This window comes from Pezoporus wallicus, unplaced genomic scaffold, assembly GCF_028554395.1.
Source record: "Pezoporus wallicus isolate ANWC-B61680 ecotype Strahan unplaced genomic scaffold, APGP_CSIRO_Pwel_v1 contig_3365, whole genome shotgun sequence".
NCBI lineage: Eukaryota > Metazoa > Chordata > Aves > Psittaciformes > Psittacidae > Pezoporus > Pezoporus wallicus.
In genome coordinates this window covers 161,633-177,815 of record NW_026640883.1, presented here as the reverse complement: position 1 = coordinate 177,815, position 16,183 = coordinate 161,633, and the positions used below count along the sequence as shown (strand labels likewise).

Genomic DNA, 16,183 nt, shown 5'->3' with positions numbered 1-16,183 from the left:
AATCAAGCATCCAGTGATGGTCCCCCAAGGGTGCTGCTTGTTTGGGGTCACTCTTCTGCTTGATCAGTGTCCCCCTCAGCTCACCCACACTGGGCTGCACTGGGGACAACCAGGGCTCTGACTGGCACGAAGGACTCTCAGTAGCCCTAGGGAATGCCAGGTCCCACAAGCCTTGCAACAAGCCCTTCTCCAGCCTCCTGGCCCAGACTTTCATTCCTCATTCTCTTTTCTGTCTACCCTCCCGCTGAGAGAATCAGCAAAGGCATGAATTTCCAGCAGGGGAAAAGCACATCTTGTTGTGGACCCTTTGGATGTCTGCAGCTCCTAACACTGGGCTCTACCCTTTTCCTCTCAGGTTACCGCAATGGCTCATCTGCCAAAAAAAACCCATCACCTCCACAGGAACCAACTTCCATCCAGTACATCCCTGCTCATCCCCACAAGTACCAAACAAGAAAACAGCCCAGAAAACAGGAGATGAGAATAAATATCCAGGAGGCACTGGTGCTGACACCGAGATGGAGAGCTGCTTGCGAGTGCCAAGAGCCAGCTGTAAATCTTCCTGCAGACTGCTGGCTGTGCAGCAGCCCCAGCACACACGATGGCAGCCGTGACTTGGCAGGGCACTGGTATCTCCCTCTGCCTGGCGGGAAGAAGCATGGGGAGGCAGATGTAGCATGCCGGGCCTGACCCCCTGCACAAGTGCTGTGTTGCTATCTCTCCCCAGGACACTAAGCTTCTCTTCCTGATACCCACCGTGTAACAGCCTGGCAGGATCCTAGAGCCGGGGAAGAGCATCAGTGCTTCAGGCAGGCAGAGAAAAGCACCCCAAGGGGAACCAGGACATGCGCATGTAGAGGGCAGCTCAACCCTAGAGACATATCCTCCACACCACATGGATGTGACCACAACAGGTAACAGCCATGCTCAGGAAGGGGATGAAGAGGCTTACAAACCAGAGTAGGGTAAGGGTACGCCTTACTTTGTGTACATGAGATCCAGGGGTACTACCTGCTCCGAACACCCCAAACCATCACATGGAGCTGACACCCCCTACCAGCCTCCCTTTGGTACTCTGTGCCTCTTCTGACAAGCTACAGCCCTGGCAGGGGAAACTCAGCTCCTGAGAAGCAGCTTCTTTCTCAAGTCTGCTTGAAAAATGGGACCTGCAAGAACTGAGGAAAAAGATACCAAAAATCACAGTGGCACTTACAAATCAATTTTCAGTGACTCCCCCCAAAGTTTTGCTCAAACTCAATTTTTCTCCTGCAGAATTTGGTCATTATTTTGTAAAATATTTGTCTCCCTGCAGCAGCTGCCTAATTTAAAGGCAGCAATCTCATTTCTCCCCACACTCCCCAAGCCTCAAAACCAGCTCTTCCAATAATAGACTGAGTTATGAATTAGATAGAATAAAATACACTCAACTTCTCAGATCAGATACGGGAAAGTTTGGGGCCACCAGCCACATCCTGAGGCTGAATGTTAAAGTTAAATGACTTTCTGCTCAGTTCAAGCTGGCTCCCAGACACAAGCACCAGTGCGGTGTTTAACAAAACAGGGATATCTGCAGCAGAATCCGTGAGCAAGAGCTGGCTGATACCAGCAGGAGAGAGCACCACACTGTGCACAGGAAGATCTCTGCATCCCTTGCTCATGGGCTCTCAGCCTTGTCTGCTATCCCTACCGGCAGCCCCAGGGGCATGTTGACTGCTGCTGGTACCTGCAGCCTGGATCAAGGAGGGGGCACTGCTGAGTGCACCACAACCTGACTGAGCAGGAAGAGCCCGAGGGGAAGTGACTGCCTTGCTGCAGCCACATGCCACCACCAAATGGTGACAGGGCCACCCCCATAACACCCCTCTGTGAAGGACAAACGCTGCACACTCTGGATAGGCAGGGCTCTGCTATTTATTGAGCTCTCGGTTTGTATGTACATCCACTTACAGTGCTTGGTTTGGTGACAGCGTGACAAGAGGATGTGTCAGTGTCTTCCCCAGCTCAGCCTTGGGTGACGGCTGACCCCATGAGAGTGGTTTTCCACTCACAGCCTGGGATTCTCAGTTCATCCCAAGAAGGGAGCACCCTGGGGGAGACGAGATCTTCTATAGCTGAGCCCAGAGTGAAAAGCTGAAAATCCCAGAGGTTGCGGAGGCAGAGGCAGACTCATTCCCAACTCTGTCATGTATCTGCTTAGCCTCAGCCTAACTGGGATAGGCGAAAAGGAGGCATGGGGACTGCTGGGTGCTCCAACAACACCGATGCTGGGGCTGCACCTCAGGGAAGCAACTCAAGCCCCCTTTAGATGAAATTCCCTGTCCCCAGACGCAAGATCATCTAGCAAGAGCTCCCCATATCTACAGACGAGTGCCATGTGCTGCAAGCCATCGCTATTGTTTCTTTACCAGAGAAGCTGACTCCTTCTACGTGCCCTGTCCCGTTCTCAAGCCAAGTGATTTTATGGAGTCTGCTTGCTCTCCCAAGCCCTGTCCCTTTGGTATGTATACATTTCTACACACTTGCGTGGCAGAAAGCAACTAAGTGTCTGGCTTAGCTGATAAAAGCCAGACAATTCCCTGCTGAGGCAAAGTATCTCCTGTCAGGAGAAGCCGGTGCTCCCAAGGAAAACATGCGGTCTTCATCAGGTGCTGTGCTCAGCGGGTGGCCAAGGACACAGCTTTCGGTTTCCCATGCTCATGGCAGGTAGAGATGAAACATGAATGCAATTAACACGTTAGCATGAAGAAGCCTTGCCTAAAAATGGTAGTAAATGAGCATGACGTTCACACTGCTCACACTAACCTAACAAGGCTAAGAGTGGGGCTAGGCACTTCTTTTGCAAACAAAACTATTTTCTAGGGAAAAACAAAAGCGGACCTGGGATGTAAATAACTTCTCTGCTTCTGTCCACAAAGTCAGGCCAGATCCTAACATCACTGCTGGGAGCTGAAAATGCAGGAGCAGGGAATGGATGTTTATGCTGCGTATTCCTGAGTTGGCAGCCAGACACAGCACTCGGAACAGGCTCTGCTGGCCCTGGGCACCTCTGAAACACGGGCTCTGGAGCAGAAAGGCCTGCCTGGGCCCCAGAACATCATCCCATAGCTCTTCCTTAGGAAGTCCTCAGCAGACTGTTGCTGCAAGTTGCTTGGTGAAGACAGGAGGGCAAGCGAGAAAATGAAGAAACTTCTTCTCCAGCTGCATTTTAATCGTGTGCTACACACAAGGGAAAAATGGGGACTTCTTAGTTCATGAAGGTCACCAGGCACTTGCAAACATGTGCAAGGCAGACACTCCGGTGAGGAAGGGAAGGATTGTCACAATGCAGTCTCTGATGGGCAATAAGGAGAGTGGGGAGAGGGAGTCACCCTGTCCTCTGCCCCGTGAAAATGGAATATCCCAAAATGTCCCTCAGCCTTAGAAAACAGCAGAGATGAGCTGGGCTACTGGAAGTAACAGTGACCCCAAGCACAGCTGGTCTCCAGTTACAACAGGACCCTGTAAACCAACAGCCTTGGAGGCAAAATTTTTCCTTCTCCAATAATCCAGTGGCTTAGTTCAAGTGACACCATAAGAAACCAGCAATGAGGAGGGCCTGCTCCTTGGGGAAACTGTTTTATACCCCAAAGCCATTCCCAGTGGGCTTTGATGTACATTGCAGGAGGGCAGGATAATTCAGGGTGACAGAAAAGAACAGCCCTCACCTGGGATCAGGAAGCTTTCCCCATAGAGCAGGCAAGTGATCTCAATGCAGAAGTGTCTCACACAGCTGGACTGGCTTTATTATTTTGGTTGTGAGCTCTCCCCAGCTCTGCTACAAAGCTTTCCAGTGCATCTTCCCTGAGGCTGTGGAGGGAATCCCTATTGCTATGTCACAGGAATGGCTGCCCATCCCCATTGCACCTTACAGAATTGCTTCCTCCTTCTCCTCAACATGCCCATCGCTCTCTTCAGCCCCAGTCCTGTTGAAACACATGCCTTTGGGATCAAACACACAGCAGCAAGGCTCTCCCCTAAAAGAAATGCAGTCCCTTCTGCAGGCGGAAGGCAAGGGGCAACTGGCTGCAGATCTGTAGTGTCCCTGCCCAAACAGGCCCATCTCTGGTCAGCCCTGCGCAGTGGCAGCGTCCCCACTTCAAGAGATCGTAGAGAACTCCTTCAGCAGCAGTTCCTGGCTCAGCGTGTTGAAAGCCAAGTTCTTCCTCACATTGATGCTGATGGACCGAACCTGGCAGAGACAAAATGAGATGTTTTAGCCAAGGGATTCCTCCTGGCTCCCCATAAGCATAGCAGCTTTGATGCTGCTGACCTCTAGGTTCAGCATGAAACTGTTTTGATGCTGTTATAGCCCCAGAGAACTTGCTGCAGCAAACTCCCACTGCAGCTACAGCTTAGTAAGAAATCCCTGAGGATCTCCAGCAAGGAGAGTAAATTCCAAATGAGAGAGGGATGGGAGAGGATGCTCTGTTTGGATACATAAGCAATGACAGCTTCCTGCTGTGGGGCAAAGCAATGGGGAAAGTGAGCACTTCCAGGTTGCAGCTGGAACAGCATTTTCTACCAGTGCCCACTGGTTCTGCTCCAGAACCTGCAGATCCAAAGATACAGAGTCAAGGAAAGGACAGAGGCCATGCTATGATGCTGTTAAATTACCACTAAGGCTGGCAGAAACCCGTGGGTCCAGGGCCAGCTGTATTTTGTGCTGAGTGCCTTACACTTGAAGCTGGCTCACTAGCTGTCTCTGAAGAAGTGACAACTTCATCTCTCAGTGATACCCAGACTTCTGGTCACCTGCAGAGTCTGTGAAGAGCAGCCGGACAGCCCTGTTGTGCAGCAGCTTCCTTTCCCTTCCCCCTTCATGCCTGCAGACTCGCTGGCTGAACACACAGGCCCCAGACTGGGCTCAGTCTCAGCAGCACTCGGCAACGAGAAAACAAAGTCAAACATCATCTGTGTCAGCGACTCTGTGCAGCAGTGACAGAAAGCAACACTGACACAAGCTCATCCAAACAACGGGATTACAGTTCCCAGAGACTTGGAGCCTGTGATAATAAGGTTGTTGCTGACCTGGTTAGTGTTTTGTGCTTTTCAAAAGCAGTGGGGGATGAATTATATAGAAGCAGAATGAGGAATCCTACACTGGGGGCTGGGAAGCAACTTAGCACTTGCTGCACTGGTGAGAAAAAAAAAGAGGGAAGGTTAGAAAGCTCCCCAAAAGGCAGGAATTGTACGAGTGGGAAGCAAATCAAGACATGCAAGGTTAACAGGGATAGCTGTGAAATGAACCCCAGTGAACCCCACTGCACAGACCTTAGCAACCCAAGCAAGCCAGCAAAGATGTCTACACTTAAAGAAAGAATACTTAAGTTTCGTGGCGTCTCCAGAAACAACAAACTCTCCTTTATCAGGATGCTTGGCAGAGACCCCATGTGTTCTTGTTTCCTTGGAGCACCCTGTCACCTCCCTTCTCTACATGTCCTGTGACTTACTCCATACTGAAATAGTTTGGGATCACGTCTTGTAGGATAACCCACTTTAACATAGATTATAGCAAGTTGTCTCCAGAGCACTGGTTTGCACTGGGCTGTCTCCCTGTCAGGAAATAGCAGCCCCGGTAGCAGGACTTGGTCTCAGTCCTACTGAATGCTCCCCACTCCAGTGCTCAGCAACCCAGTTCCAGAGGGGAACAACATGGCTAAACGGATGAGAAACCTCTGCCCTGGGGAGTGTAATTGCCTGTAGAAAAGGGGGAGATGCTACATGCAGTCTAAGCTGGCATTCTTATTCTGACTATGAGCATTTCTATGGGCTCCAGCAACAGAAAGGACAAGCAGAAATGAGTTCCCGGCCTTAGGAACTGCTGCCAGGGACCAGGCACCAGTGGTAAAAGATGCCCAACTTGTCTACAAATCAAGGTCTCCTATGAGGCAGCAGTCTCTAAGAGTCCAGAAAAGGAGGCTGGAGTGGTACATGATGAAAACACAGGACTTAGTGAAATTGTAGCCATGGGGTAGACAGAGCACCAGAAATTAAGCTTGTTTAGTTTGCAAAGAGACAGTTTAGGAAGAACAGAGCAAACACTCTCCAATATGTAAAATGAGGTCAGAAAGAGAACAGTGAGTAATATTTCTCTGCCTCCCCAGGGACGGGGCAAGAAATACTCAAGACAAAGAAGATTACACTGGAAAAGAAGTAATACTTTTAAACCTATGGGTTGTGAAGCAGTGGAGTAGATCACCTCGGAAGCTGTTTTCACCTGAAAACAGCTTTAGGTTTCAAGAGGAGCTTAGACACAAACTCTGGTCAAGAGCAGTCTAGTTGGCTTTAATTTGCTTTAACACAAGCTGGGGAGACGTTTCTACAAATCTCTGCCCAGCATTGCCTCTGCTGTGAGAAAGCAACAGCTCTGAACCAACCAGCTTAAAAGGTAAGAATAGCACAAATTAGAGTTAAATCAAGTTATCTCTGGCACCAGAGCTCAGGTCAGGGAGCCAGAGCTCATCTCCCTTTTGGGATTGGAAGACCAGGCAGTGACACGGGGGGGGTGTCAGCCTGTAACAAGGTGTCCTGGGTTCAGCAGTAGCAGTCAGGTTTCTCCTTTGTGGTAGCTGGTGCAGTGCTGTGTTTTGACTTCCAGCCTGGGAACAGTGCTGGTGATACTGATGTTTTCGGTTGTTGCTAAGTGATGTTTACCCTGACCAAGGCTCATGCCATGTGAGGCTCATGCTCTGCCAGGGCGGAGGGGAAGCCATGAGGAAGCAGACACAGGGTGCCTGACCCAGGCTAGCCAGGGAGGTATTCCATACCACAGCATGTCATGCCCGGGCTGGGGGTTAACTGGGAGTTACCCAGAAGGACACAGGCTTCCAGGTGGGACTCGTTTCTTGGCCGGTGGTATCGTATTCTCTTCCCTTGTTATTTTCTCTTATCATTGTTGTCGTTGGTGGTAGCGGTGGTGATTTGTGTTGTACATTGGTTGCTGGACTGTTCTTGTCTCAACCCGTAGCAGTTGCACTCTTTCGATCCTCCTCCCCGTTCCTCCGGGAGTGGGGAAGGGGACAGCCGGGGGGGGGGGGCGGGGCTCAATTGCTCTCAGCCTGGCACCACTCACCACGACACAAGGATAAACTTCAGAAGCTTCCTGCAGTCTGGCTGAGCTGCTCCATCCATGAGGCTACACCCCAGGACTCCTCCTAGCTCCTGGTGCAGCGGGCAGCCCAGGCCTGGCTGCCAGCCTGGAAGCTACCAGAACCCTCTAGAGTGGCTTACACAAGCGGACAAAACCAGCCTTGGAAAGTAAGCTCAGAGCTTTTAACAGCCATTCTGCAAGGAAGTAAAAGCAGAACGTGTCCTCTCTTGGTTCTGCATGGAGCATGCCGGAGCACAGTAGTGGCAGGAGAGCTTTTAGAATTGCTTTCTCCCTATTAGGAGCTTCGATCACATTTAACGCACAAACTTGGCAGAAATGGGAAATGCATGAAATGGTGACATCACCTAAAGAACAACAAGCAAATGAAAGAATGGATGTAGTGGTGGCATTAACCACGTGAGGAAAACAGTATTCAGTTCTAGTTTCGTGTCATTACAGCTGGACAGGAGCAACACTGTACAGACACTCCTACTTCACAGCAAGTCCCATCAATTAAACCCGTTTCAAATCAACAAGCAGCTCTTAAGAAATTTGTACAATGGGAGGAAGGTTTACACTGACTACTACATCTAATTAAAAGTCAAATTAGTGTAATTTTCCCTGCAGAAATCAACCCCTAATCAGGCTATTTTGAGACTCTGCTGACACCCATCCAACTGCAAAGACAGTGAATGTTTTAGAAAGACGCTGAATCTCTTTCCACGCATTCCTCCAGCTGTAATGTGAGGGTCCAAAAGCTCACATCCAAACCATTCATTCTGTCAAAGCAGTACAGACCTCAAATGCCATCCCTGAGGGTTCAAAGGAAAAGAAATAAAGCATTAGAAAACTTCCTAACTTCCTTCCTTTAGCCCCTCAAAGGCAGCACAACAGGCCAGAAAACCCAGTTGATAAAACACTCTGCACATCACCTTCCACTACAATGTGGCTGCAGTATCACAGGCCTTTGAAAGCTTCTTTGAAAGGGGAATGTGAGAAGAAAGCAGATTTTTCTTTGGGATTAGCAAGAAAGAGCAGCACTGAGGCAAAGCCAGAGAAGCGAAGCAGTGCATTAGCAGAGGATGTCAAAGGAGTGAGAACGAGATTTTTAAGCATAAAGGAGTCAAGAGAATGGCTTGGGGAAGTTTCTGCTCACCCACTTAATGGGAGCACAGAGAGATGAAAAGGCAGTCGAAAAGGAAAATGGCTCCTGTGTATCATTCCCCACCAAGAAGGATTTGCTTTAATGCAATCACACAGACACAGGTAAGAAAAGCAGTCAGAATCTGGAAGCAATTATTTGCAAACAGATCCTGTTCAGGAAGACCTGATGGGACCAGCATGAGTTTGGAAACCATGCTGGAAACCTGTAGTTCACCACCAGACCTGCTCCTTTGGCAGAGCGTGTGAAGAAAACTGCAGCAGCTTCACTCTGCCACCTCCATGAAATCCTGCAAACCTCAGCTGTTAAACATAATGCATTGGGCAGGGGGATATTATCCAACATGAGACCAGCAATAGAAGACAAAGTAAAGATTAAAAAGCCTTGCAAAAAGGAAGCCAACTACCTGGTTTGAAGAGGATATAGAGAGGACAGGGCAGACTAGGTTCTTTTAGATGAGTTGTTCAAACAATTAATAGAGCCATCAGTTACTGTGCACCTAGAGATAGAAACAGCGTGGAGGACAGGAGGCCAGCTGGGTTTGTTGAAGACAAATCATAGCATATCAGGTTGATTTCCTGCTGTGTTGAGGGAACAGCTTAATGGAATGAAGGGGATTTTCTATAGCTATGAGTAAAGAACATTTTATAGGGTCCCAATTCTCAGGGCATCTAGAGAAATGTGGATTAAACAGATTCACAACTGGGTCAAATCAGCACATTTAGATGGTAATTATTCAGGCTTTCATATGCTCTTGAGGAGAGGGTCTCAGGGGTATCTGGATGGGCAATATTCAGAAGGGAGGTGAGGAGGGGCTGGTTAATCTGAACAGATTTTTAAATGATACATAATTGGGATTTGGGGAAAAAAATAACTAAATAAATCATCCAGCTAGGAAGAAAATAATTTTAGCTGAAGTGTTTTGTAGCTGTGATGATCTTATGACTGAGAATGTCATTTTAATCAATTGGCATGATCAGCCTGAGCTTCTGCTAGGCCAAGTGGAAAGTGGGGCATGCAGGAAGCAGAGCAGTCATGTGGCTGGGGAAGGAGATGCTGGCTGAGGAGGGCAGGAGCCCTTGGGATGGAACAGATGACAACAGAAACATGAATATGAGTTATTTCCAGGGTACAGTAACAGAGGCACCCTGTGTCACAGGAAGGCTATGCCCAAATTTCTTTGCATGTATTCCAAATACGGTATCAAACAGCAGGCCAGAGAGATAAAAACAAGCACAAGAGCACAGAAAAATGGCATGAAAGTGATTGCAAGTGTTTTTGCTTGCATTCTACCCAATGGCAGTGCTGAAATGACCCAAAACATTAAAAAGCATTCTGTAGAAGGAAGCAAAACCAATTCAGGCATCCTTGCTCCGGAGCAGAGTAGACAGAGGGAGGCATAACATTCCCAAACTCATGCAGACTCGTGACAGAGTGGGCAGGCATCAATTACTCATCAATCAGCAAGGTCAGAGCTAGGAGAGAGAATCAGCTCTCAAACTGGTGGAGAAAGCTGCCAGAGCTGGAGATCTCTCCCTTTGCTGAAGCTGTAATAATTTGAAAGGGAAGAAAACCAGGCTCCCCTCAGATACAAGGCACTACAAAAGCTGCCTCCCTGGTGATGCAGCTCTTGGACAAGAAAGTTGTGTCAAGGCAATCTGGAGCAGGCTGAGCAAGCTGGTTTGCTAAAGAATATAACTACCAACCCAAACTATTTGGACTCAGTTTTGTCTTCACTATATTATTTGGGGGGGGCTTCCTACCATCAGTCTTCTCCTCTGGCAAAGGAGACAATTGTAGGGAATGCCTTTGCTTTCTTTGATTGGGAACCCTATTTTGTGAGTGATGAAGAAAAGCAATGAGCAGGGCATATGTTTCACCAGCATTGTATATTCTGCTCAGTCTCACACTTTGTGGTCCCCTTAACAAAATCAAAAAGGCTAAGTTGCTTTGTGTGATAAACCCAAGGTGGGAGCTGTTAGCTTCTCCACCATGCAAATTTACCACCACAAAGCACAGTGGATCTCCATGGCAGAAGGACAGAGACTGACTGACTGGTTGCTGGCCTGAGCAGTCTGGGGGTTCTTTCCCAGCCAGCTATGGTGGGGCAGGGAGCTGCAGGGCACTTTCAGACCTGTTGAGACATGCAGTGCCTGTTCAGATCCTATTCCTGCTCCATCTTTGGAGGCAGCCCAATGGAGTAACAGGGCTGCCACTGCCCAGGCTGTAAGCAAAGGCTTTGGAAAGGGGTTGTTGATTCCGGAGAATCAAGGCATCTTACCAGCTCTTTGAAGAATGCAGCCTCTTTATGCTGCTCTGAGTAGCGCTCGTACTGGTCCAGTCCGTCCTGCAGTTTCAGGGTCAGCGTGTCATAGTTGGACCGCACCACTTCCAAAACCTGCCAGAGACAGCCAAATACAGCAGAGGAGTCAGCATCCACAGACACCTCAGCATAGGAGGAGCAAGGCTGAAGTAGATCACAGCTCTGGCACCTGTATCTGCAACATACATGGCTTTAACAGCCAATATTTAGCTCACTGCTAACAACACAGAGGTGGGCACTAAAGTCTTCCTAATGCCAGTAAGGAACAGCTCTCAAATTCACAGAACTTCTCCATTCATGAGAACAGTGGATGAGCCTGTATCTATAACAGCAGCAGTTTTCCAGATACTATTATGTCACAAGGAGAAACAGACATGATCTCATTAAACTAAGTAGCTAATTACCATTTGGACACCCAAATGTAACACAGGTTTGCCTGACCTGGTTCTTCCAGAGCTAGTTTTGCTAGCACACTCCTCCTGGCTTTCTCATCACCATTCACAATCTGCTAAACCACCAGCTTCTACAGCTGTTCAGGTCAGCTTCCATACAGAGCACTGTGCTTCTCTCCTGATAGAAACAAGCTTCTGACAGGCACCAAGATAAGACCATCCATGGTACAGACTCTGGTCTTGGAAACAGATGGAGACACAAATCCTGACCTTCCTGCCCAGGAGATATTTTATTATTTAGTTTCACTGCAACCAAAGCACTCCAGCTTCTATTACTGCCTTGCTCTGCTCCCAGCACTGGGATATACTTGCGAATTCATAGTTACACATCTCTGTCCTATTGAACTATTTATTTTCCTAACTCAGGAGCACCAAAAGGGACTCCCAAAACACCTTTTAGTTTCAAAGCATTGCATGGACAAACACATTTCTCAAAGCATTTGTGAGATGGTAAGTCATGATAATCTTCCTACCAGGAATCACACAGCTCAGCATTCCTGGGTAAAACATACGCTTGAAACAATTCTCTTAAACATATGGACTTATTTCTGTTACCATTGCTCTGAGAGCTAAACACAATCTCAGCATTTGAGGCTTGCATTACAGTAGCTTCTGCTCATGAAAAGCCTCAGCCAGAAGGACTACATAGTGTAATGTGCAAAGGAAGAGGACATTGCTCCAAGGCATCTCCACTCAGAAAAGATCCTAAGAAAAGCACTGCAGAGGATTTATTCTGGTCACAACAGTGACCAGAATAATAAGGAGCCCTTTGATTTCTCTTATCCTCCCAACAATGTAAACACTACCCACAATTGCCCTTTTAGACAGCTGGCAGCTCCTGCCTTTTACAGGTCCTTGAGCCCTGTCCTTATATCCTTTACTCTAGGAAACCTAGAGCTGCTTAGGGCTCCTTCAAAAGCTTGTTTCCCCCAAACTTTGTGGTAAACAGACACAGCCATCCAAATGTTTAGAAGTAGCAGAAGCCACATCAGCATCATCCACATTAGGACTGGGAGTAGAAAAGGGTTCCAGAAGTGGTTCCCAGGTGGGATGGTCACACAGAGTCTCTTTGCAGCCCAGCTCAACTCCAGCACTGCAGAGGAGAGCTAGAGGTAGGAATCAGCATTCTGCAATGTTATTTAAGAACAGCCTGTCAGCGTCCTGCTGTTCCAAGAGCATGCAGCTTCCTCTCCAGGACTCATTTCCTAATGCTGTTTGTCAGCTCCACTGGCAGAGAGGAGGAACCCCCTGCAATGACAGCCATCTCCAAATTCTTGCTCCTCCATGCAGAAGCTGGGAGAAGTCTCACAGAGCCAAGAGCAATGATGAAAGCAAGCTGCTTGGGTACAGAAATAATTTACTTCGGGATGCAATTACCCACTAGGGATGGAGAGCAATGGTATAATGCACCTTCTCCTGAGCCTTAAAGAATCTAGCAGCATGCATGAACCTCCTGTCAATCTGAGGAAGCCAAACTGACCAAGATTCATAAACTACAGGGGAGAAACCTTGTAACAGCTGGCTTCATCAGTAGCTCAGAATAGAGACATTTTACTAGGAACTTTCTCTTGGGATCCTCTTCACTCATCTGTGCCCCTATATGTACAGCCAAGCGTAGTGCCATACCGGTGTGCCCAGACAACGGACGCACACATGCTTCTCAGCAAAGAATCAGAACTCCTCCTTGCTAATTCCCAGTACAGATCTCTGCAGATACTCAACAGAGGTGTCCTCAAACCACAGAGAGCATCAGTAAACCCTGACAGCAGCAGCAAGCTCTGTAAGCAGTCCTACTGTGTAACCTTTGAAAGGCAGCTACAAGCTCAGTTTGATACCCTAGGAGGAGGACAGGGAAGGAAAAAGAGGCCCCAAAGTCTCCACTGTGTTACCCACTACTTATCATAGTCTCTGCAGTGAACTTCAGATCAGCTTATCCCTTTAGCTATGTATTTTCATTGGCTTTCACTCCTTATCTTCTTTAATTATGAAGTAGAACTTAAAAAGAAAGGGTAAGTTAAAAATAAACAGCTTCTCTTCACTGCCTGATAATTTCCCTTTTTTGCTGCTGCTGAGAACAAATGCTACGTGGGATCTGAGAGAAACCCACTCACAGATCATTTCACTTCATACTTTATAATGGATAGGAGCTGTTACTGAGATTAGGACCTGCCAACCTTGAGCCGATTTCATCTGCTCTTTAAGATGCAGCTGCTAGACAGAGGAGAGGTTAAAGAGCAGCAGAAGGTATACAGAGCATCTAACATGAAGGTTTGAAAGGCATCAGTTTTTTACATAGATGACAAAAATTCGCATCCTCTGTGTAACAGAAGATTGTGTGTGTTTGCATCCTTCATCCTTCTTACACACTGCTGTGACTTGCTCAGGAAAACTACTGCAGGAAGAATGCCCTTTTGCATTAAATATAGGAGATCTTTATCTGCACCTTTCTGTCAGACACAAACGAACTAGAAGAATTTAATGTTGAGATTAAAGCATTTCTCCTTCAAGGTCTTCTCCGACTTGGCCTTCACACAAGTCTCCATGGGAGACTAGAAAACAAATTCTAAGATGGTGCAGAATGAATACCTTTAAAAAAGGGACTTTCAGCTGGACAGGTCCACACAGATTTTAATTGTCACTCTTTGTTTGTTTTTAAATCTCATGAGGAGATGAAAGAATATTGCTTCTAGTGTCAGGCAAGGATAGGGGAAAACAGACTGTAGATGATTTCCAAGGAGCTTGATGTGACACTCTTCAGACTGCAAGAACAAACATGCAGGGAAAACTATAGGAAAAAAAAAGCTTTACTGTATCTTCACAGTTGAAAAAAACTAAACAAAAAGTAGTCACAACCTAAAGCTCTCTTTGTAGGTTACGCTGGGGGGGATCAGAGCCTTAAAAAAGCAGTATGATAAAAGTGAGTGACTCACACATGGCCAATAGAAGAAAAGCGAAGGCTGCTGAATTCCTTTCCTGCAGTTAACTGTCTCAGCCCTAGAGGCTACATTCACTCTTACTCCATTGCAACAAACCAGAACTCAGTGGAGCTGCACCACTGTAATTTAAAGGTAATTTGCCATAAAATTAACCCCCTGCCCCACCACTCATTCACTCAGTGCTTTCCAGAAGTTCCAGAGAAACATTAGGAATTCAGGTGCCTGCTTACATGTCCCCAAACAAACCTTTCAGGAGCTGCTCTGAACAGCAAGTGCTCTCTATGGCACTTGAATTTCAGCTTCCTCCTGCAGTTACAACTGCCCATGCCCCATAACTCTCCTTCCCCAGTAACACCAACAACTTGTGAGTAGAGGCATCCCTGTGTAACATCGCCAGGAAATGGCTGCCAGTGGAGGGGGTGATGTGGTGCTCATCTCTCTACAGCATCCCACCCATGCCATGCCATGCCATGCTGCTGCACCCAGAGGAACACGATTATTCCACAGGTTTTGGCTCATTACTTTGCTGCATCCACCAGCTTATCACTCCCTCACAAACTGGATGGACAACCTCTGAAGGGTCACTGGACTCTTGTGGACACAAGTTCTGAAATCAGTTCCCCCAAAACCAATAGCCTCTGCCTTCTAAACAGACCATGTTTTGCTGTATCACTCCATACACAGCCTCCTTCCTTACTGTACTGGAACTGCTCCCTCTGACTGATCCTCAACAGGAGCTGACTTGCTGCACTCCCCTAGGAGGGACCGGACCCTCTGGAAGGGCCTGTCCTTGGGAAACAAGAGGATTACATGGAGCAGTCTCCCATCCCCATCCTGCCCAGGAGAATATAGCCACTTAGAGCCGGAAAGCCAGAGAGGGAGCTGCACCAGCAATGAACTCTAATGGGCAACATGCAGAACTATGGCCCATCTATCTGGCAGACATGGAATACTTAATTGCTTAGTAACTTTTCAACCTGCAAAATCTTTCATCATCTGCAACTGCAGCCTGTGCCTTACTAGAACATAAAATTAGAGTGTGCCACCAATTCACACAGCAAGGTGGTAGGTAGGTTCTGGGAAGCATGAATGGGTAGTGACACAAAAATAAAAGAAAACCAGGAGCAAGAAGAAAGCAAGGTCTTGACACTGTCTTTTTAATCAATGCAGGAAAGGACAAGAATGCAATCAGTCAGCATCACTGGTACCTCACTAGAGTCTCTCCATGCCCGTAAGACAGTCATTAGCTACCACGACACAGAAGCCGTTGGAAAAGAACTGACTGAATGATTTCACATCAAACAAAAGGAAAAAAGCCCACACCCCAGCAAACCCCAGGTTAAAATCTGCTTGCCTCCCACACCAACACCCTGCGGCTCACAGGGCTGGGATGGGCAGGCTTTCCAGGTCAGACCTAGCAAGCCCTCACTGGATGGAAAAGCCAGGAGCTTCAGTCCCAGCTGTCCCATGCTGGAGGATGAAGCAGCCAGTCCATGGGGCATGTGATGCCGGCCCCTTACCAGCACTACTGCATGGACGGACACAGCATAGATGCAAAGGGCAGTCAGGGACAGAAAAATATGCCCTCTGTCCTCTCTGCAGAGATGGTGGCATGCCTGTCAGTGCCCATGTACCACACAGGGCACTATGGCAGTCCTACCTCTGAAACCTAGGCAAAGCCCAAGATATGTGGGTTTAGTTTGGACTTAAGTTTTTACACTGAGGGTGGTGAGGCACTGGAACTGGTTTCCCAGAGAGGTTGTGGATGCCCCATTGTTGGAAATACTCAAGGCCAGGTTGGACGAGGCTCTGAGCAACCTGATCTAGTTGAAGATGTCCCTGTTTGTTGCAGGGGGGTTGGACTAGATGGCCTTTAAAGGTCCCTTCCAACCCAAACTATTCTATGACCCTATACCTCACAAGCAAACCCAGCAGTCTTTCCATTCCGCTCAGAGGATGGAGGCTACAGAAGAGACATTAGGGTTTCTGTATTCTAGTAGAAGCCTGACATGCATTTTACACTGGAGTCTTCAAACTGGCTTGTTTACTGCAGGTTTAGTGCAAATCTTCCCTTTCTTCTCCCCCCCTAATCTCCAGAAGCAACTCACTCCCTCAGTGTTTCTTCTAGTGAGCTCAGCTGAATAGCAACACTTATTGTAATGAAAAGGCTGCTGCTACCTG

General features: G+C 47.8%; 1 protein-coding gene across 2 annotated transcripts in view; it reads right to left on the bottom strand.

Annotated features, from left to right (window-relative positions):
• Positions 1-3,757: 3,757 nt before the first annotated feature.
• The window catches only part of ARMH3 (armadillo like helical domain containing 3), a 127,435-nt gene continuing 115,009 nt past the window's right edge, over positions 3,758-16,183 (bottom strand). For both annotated transcript variants that reach the window (XM_057421124.1, XM_057421123.1), the window contains 2 exons: positions 10,573-10,689; positions 3,758-4,228 (listed from right to left, as the gene is read on the bottom strand). In XM_057421124.1, coding sequence (XP_057277107.1) covers positions 4,136-4,228; positions 10,573-10,689 — 210 coding nt within the window. In that variant the 3' untranslated portion in view covers positions 3,758-4,135. The remainder of the gene's footprint in view (positions 4,229-10,572; positions 10,690-16,183) is intronic.